The following is a 5001-nucleotide window of genomic DNA, read 5'->3' on the forward strand; positions in this document are numbered from 1 at the left end:
AATACATTAAGCTATTAGGAAAATTAAAGGAAAAAAATGTTAGAGATAGATATAAGAATTTCGTACCATAATTGTTAGATAATAAATATTGTATGAACATTTTGTGTATATTGGCATATCTTGTATCGGTATTTTGAGCAACTGTAATCATTTATATTAGGCTAGGTTCTTCTCTTAGTATTATATATGTACTCTTCTCTTTATTGAATAATACTCAAGAAATATATTCTTACATGGTATCAGCTTCCTAGGGCAAATCGATCCTTCTTTCGCTTCCGCTATACCCTAGCCATCGTCTCTACACGACCTTCTCCTTCCCGGCCTCTCGTCACCATACTGACCTCACGTCACCACGCCTGACAATAAATCATCATCTTCTTCTTCCTCTACATTTCACCCATCCTTGGGCGTGGCTAACATCCGCAATCACATCTCCGTCACTCTCGGCATGGATAATGATCAATATCCGTTGTGGGTTGCCCTTTTCACGAACCACGCCAAGTCCACTCGCGTGCTTCAACACAGCATTCCATCAAAGGGTAAATCCGTTGGCCCTGCACCGGAGGATGATAAAGAGTTATGGGAGACGATTGATGCAACGGTATTTCAATGGATTTACGCAACTGTTACCAACGATCTTCTCGAAACCATTGTTGAGGATAACTCGACAGCCAAAGAATGTTGGGATCGAATAAAGAATATTTTTCATGATAATCAACATTCTAGGGCTGTCACTCTCGAGCAAGAATTTTCGCATATTTCCATGGACGATTTTGCGAATGCGTCTGATTATTGCCAACGTCTTAAGAGCATTGCTGATCAACTCAAGAATGTTGGTTCTCTGGTAAGTGATAGTCATCTCGTTCTTCAATTGGTTTCTGGTTTATCTGCGGCTTATAATGGTGTAGGTACCATAATTCGCCAAAGCAACCGACGATCAGATGGAGACGGCTATCAAGTACGGTATTGATTTTAGGGTTCCGAGTTTGATTCTTCACATGTATTTGGACGTAAAATTAATTTAGGTCTTCTTTGTCTTTCTTAATTTCTTTGTTATGTATATTGGATTTGGTAGTGTACAATAGAGATTAATAAACTCATAATGTTAAAGTAGTATGAATTTTTTTTTTAATATTATAGACCACATAGCTGTTAATCCTTCTATTAAAGTGGCTGAAACTCAGACCCGCGGATAGACCCAGACCCGACCCTCACCCATAGGGTCCGGGTATGGGTCCTCAAATTTTAGACCCTCGCGGGTCTGGGTCGGGTACAGGTCCAAAAGGAAAATAATCTCGGCTCCGGGTCTGGGTGGACCCGGCCCAAACCCTACCCATTGCCATCCCTAATGTTCACGCTTGAGGAGGCAGGGCTGGTGAAACAAGAAGCCACTGGCATGCCTGCTGCCATGCTTGCCAAGAACACGGGTGATGGTGAGTCAATCCTTGGTCGTCCTCCTGCTACTACTCAAAACAAGTCCAATAAATCTTGGAATAAAAAGAAAGGGTCTGGCCCTACATCTCACATGATGTCGGACGCAAGTAAACTCTCTTCATTTGTTAATAAGAGAATTAGTAATGGAATACTTGTCGGAAATGGTCAATACATGCCAATAAACGGGTCTGGCCACACTGTTTTACCCAAACCAAATCCCCCATTAAACCTTAATAACGTGCTTCATGTACCCAAAATTGTCAAAAACTTAGTGTAGGTCCGCAAATTTACCACTGATAATTCCGTTAGTGTCGAATTTGACCCATTTGTTTTTTGTGTGAAGGATTACATGACGGGGACAGGTCTCATGAGGTGTGATAGTCGGGGTGAGTTGAATCCGGTTACAAGTGTCAAGCCAGCCCCTCCTCAAGCTTCGTTTACTGCTCTTGCTCCGTCTTTGTGGCATGATCGCTTAGGACATCCCGAAGCTCCGGTTTTCAATTCTCTTAGACGTAATATTTTGATTAATTGTAATATGTCAACTATTACTCATATTTGTCATGCTTGTTCACTTGGAAAAATAATAAAATAACCTTTTTTGCCTTCTACATCACACACCAATTTGCCTTTTGGCATCGTTCATACCGATCTTTGGACCTCTCCGGTCCTTAGTTCCTCGGGACACCGCTACTAAGTTTTATTTTTAGATGACTTTACAATTTTTTTTTGTGGACTTTTCCTATTGCTCACAAATCTCAAGTCTACCAAACGTTTATAAATTTTCAAAATTATATTCGTACTCAATTTGAACGGGAAATTAAAACTATTCAATGCGACAATGAAAAAGAATTTGACAACGGACAATTTTGGGATTTATTTGCTAAAAATGGACTTTCATTTAGGCTATCTTGTCCGCACACTTCTCCTAAAAACGGAAAAGTCGAGCGTAAAATTCGATCCACTAATAACATTGTTCGTACCTTACTTCTCCACAGTTCTGTCCCCCCGTCTATGTGGCATCATGCGTTGATGATGGCAACCTACTTGTTAAACATTCTCCCAAGTATTCTAAATGACTATGTCACACCCATTCTTATGCTTTACAACAAAAATCCGTCTTACACCCATTAGAGTTTTTGGTTGTTTATGATATCCCCTCATCCCGTCGACCACCATTCATAAGCTTCAAGCTCGATCATTTCCTTGTGTCTTCCTTGCTTATCTTGAACACCATCGCGGGTATAAATGTTATGACATCAAGTCCAAGAAAATTACCATTAGTCGTCACGTCATATTTGATGAATCCAAATTCCTTTTCTCTCGGTTTTCAAACCCTGACTCTCGACCTTATGATTTTCTCAGTGACGATGTATCCCCGTATGTTTTGTCTCACTTACCTAAATCAACGACACCTCCTTCGACCTAAACCGAGCCACAGACCCGGTTTCCCCAGTTTCTCCTCTGTTAACAACACGCCTGACCTCCCCTCCTACTGCCTCCCCTATAAACCCACCATTAGCATCTTATACACCACACACCAGCCATTCTTCGCCCATAGCAGCCCCCATAGCTTCTAAAGCTGTCACTCGTGGTGACCAAGGTATTCGAAAACCCAACCCCCGGTTTAATCTTAACACCGCTATGACGATTTCCCCACTGCCTCGGACACCCATTTCAGCTCTTAAAGACCCGTATTGGAAATTGGCTATGGACGACGAATTTAATGCTCTAATTAGAAATAAGACATGGGAGTTAGTCCCGCGTCCACCTAATGTGAATGTTATACGGTCTATGTGGATTTTTCGTCATAAGTTTAAATATGATGGTTCTTTTGAAAGGTATAAGGCTCGTCTTGTAGGTGATGGCAAAACTCAACAGGTTGGGATAGATTGTGGCAAAACGTTCAGTCCAATCGTTAAAATGGCTACCATTCGTATTGTGTTAAGCTTGGCTCTTTCTCAAAAATGGTCTATTCATCAACCTTATGTCAAAAATGCGTTTCTCCATGGGAATCTCAATGAAATGGTTTATATGCATCAACCTGTTGGATATCGTGACCCCCGATTTCCATCTCACATGTGTCTCTTACGTAAGTCGTTATATGTCTCAAGCAAGCTCCAAGAGCTTGGTATCAACGATTTGCTGACTTTGTGGCTCAGCTCGGTTTTGTCCAAAGTAAGTGTGATCACTCTCTCTTCATATACCGCACTCGCTTCAATGATATGGCTTACTTACTTCTATACGTGGATGATATAATTCTCACCGCCTCTTCGGACACCTTACTCAAGTCTCTTATGGCTCGTCTCGGTTCTAAGTTTTCAATGAAGGACCTTGGGTCTTTGAGTTATTTTCTGGGAATCTCAGTCAAGCACTGTCAAAACGGTCTATTTTTATCCCAGAAGAAGTATATTGCATCCATATTAGAGCGGGCTGGAATGTTGATGTGTCCATTTTATATATGCTTTTACCCCATATTTTAGCTCAAGTTTATATGATTATTGCACTAACCTTAGTGATTTTATGAGCTAATGTTGTATTCTAGTTGTCTTTGCATGTTTTGTCACATTTTATAGGAAGTTGAGCTTTTAGAAGCTTATTCCATCACTTGTGCAAGTAACTAGAAGCAAGGCTAAGTAAAGAAGCAAACATTGGACCAACCTTGAAGTGTTACATGGATTTGCATGCATAAAGATATGGATTAAAATGAGAAATGCAAAATAAGGTCTTATGCAAAGTCAAGCCCAAGATTTGATGTCCAACAAAGGTGGAAACTTTGGATGCTTAGTGAAGCTTTGGATGCTAATATCACATTTAACTGGGTGAATTAAGATGGGATTAGTGGCTAACTTTGAATCCCCTTGGAATTTGAAGCAAGCTTTGGGATGTTCATTGGATGCTCTTAGGATGCTCAGTAAGCATTTAACCGGGGGATTGAAGTTGAGTTAATAGCTCACTTAGGATTCCTTTGGTAATTAATCAAAAAATTAAGAGAAAATACTTGGGGTTGACCCCTTGTATTTACTCTAAGTTTCACCTCTCATTTCCTATATAAAGGTGTAGACTTCAACACTTCTTACACATACATCCTACACATTTTCCACATAGAATTTTCTCTAAACTTCCGTAGTTAGATTAGCTTAGTGTAGTTTAGTTTTCATTAGTTTGTTATCATTTCCTTTAAGTATTACAAATTACAATTTCATTTCCAAGTTATTTCCTTTTGCATTGTTCTTCAATTCCAATTCCATTTCCATTGTTGAGGTAATTTATTTCTAGTATTATTTCTTTATCATTATGTTTATCATTTTGTCCATCATTAGCTTAATTTGAATAATGCAAGCTAAGAGTAGTATATCTTATCTAGGGGATAAAGGGAGCCATGCATAAAAAGTATTTGTAACATGCTAAATTAGAATGTTTAGTGATCACATAATAATTTCTATAACATGCTTGTACCTTATTGTTAATCTTTGATTCTTGATCACAGTCTTTGATTAAATTTGTTAATTCATTTTTATAAGTCGAGAGGCACGAAAATGAATTAGCCTAAGCATGTGTAGTAGGACG

At 39.3% G+C, this 5001-nt stretch overlaps 1 protein-coding gene across 1 annotated transcript; it reads left to right on the top strand.

Annotated features, from left to right (window-relative positions):
• The first annotated feature begins 448 nt into the window (after positions 1 to 448).
• Positions 449 to 970, top strand: LOC141617165 (uncharacterized). Its single transcript, XM_074434350.1, has one exon. The coding sequence runs from the start codon at positions 449 to 451 to the stop codon at positions 968 to 970; it is 522 nt and encodes a 173-aa protein (XP_074290451.1).
• Positions 971 to 5001: the final 4031 nt, after the last annotated feature.

The sequence above is a fragment of the Silene latifolia genome, chromosome X, assembly GCF_048544455.1.
Source record: "Silene latifolia isolate original U9 population chromosome X, ASM4854445v1, whole genome shotgun sequence".
Classification (NCBI taxonomy): Eukaryota; Viridiplantae; Streptophyta; class Magnoliopsida; order Caryophyllales; family Caryophyllaceae; genus Silene; species Silene latifolia.

Excerpts from the sequence above, each read along its gene's own strand:
- LOC141617165 (XM_074434350.1), top strand. The coding sequence starts at position 449 with ATGGATAATGATCAATATCCGTTGTGGGTTGCCCTTTTCACGAACCAC.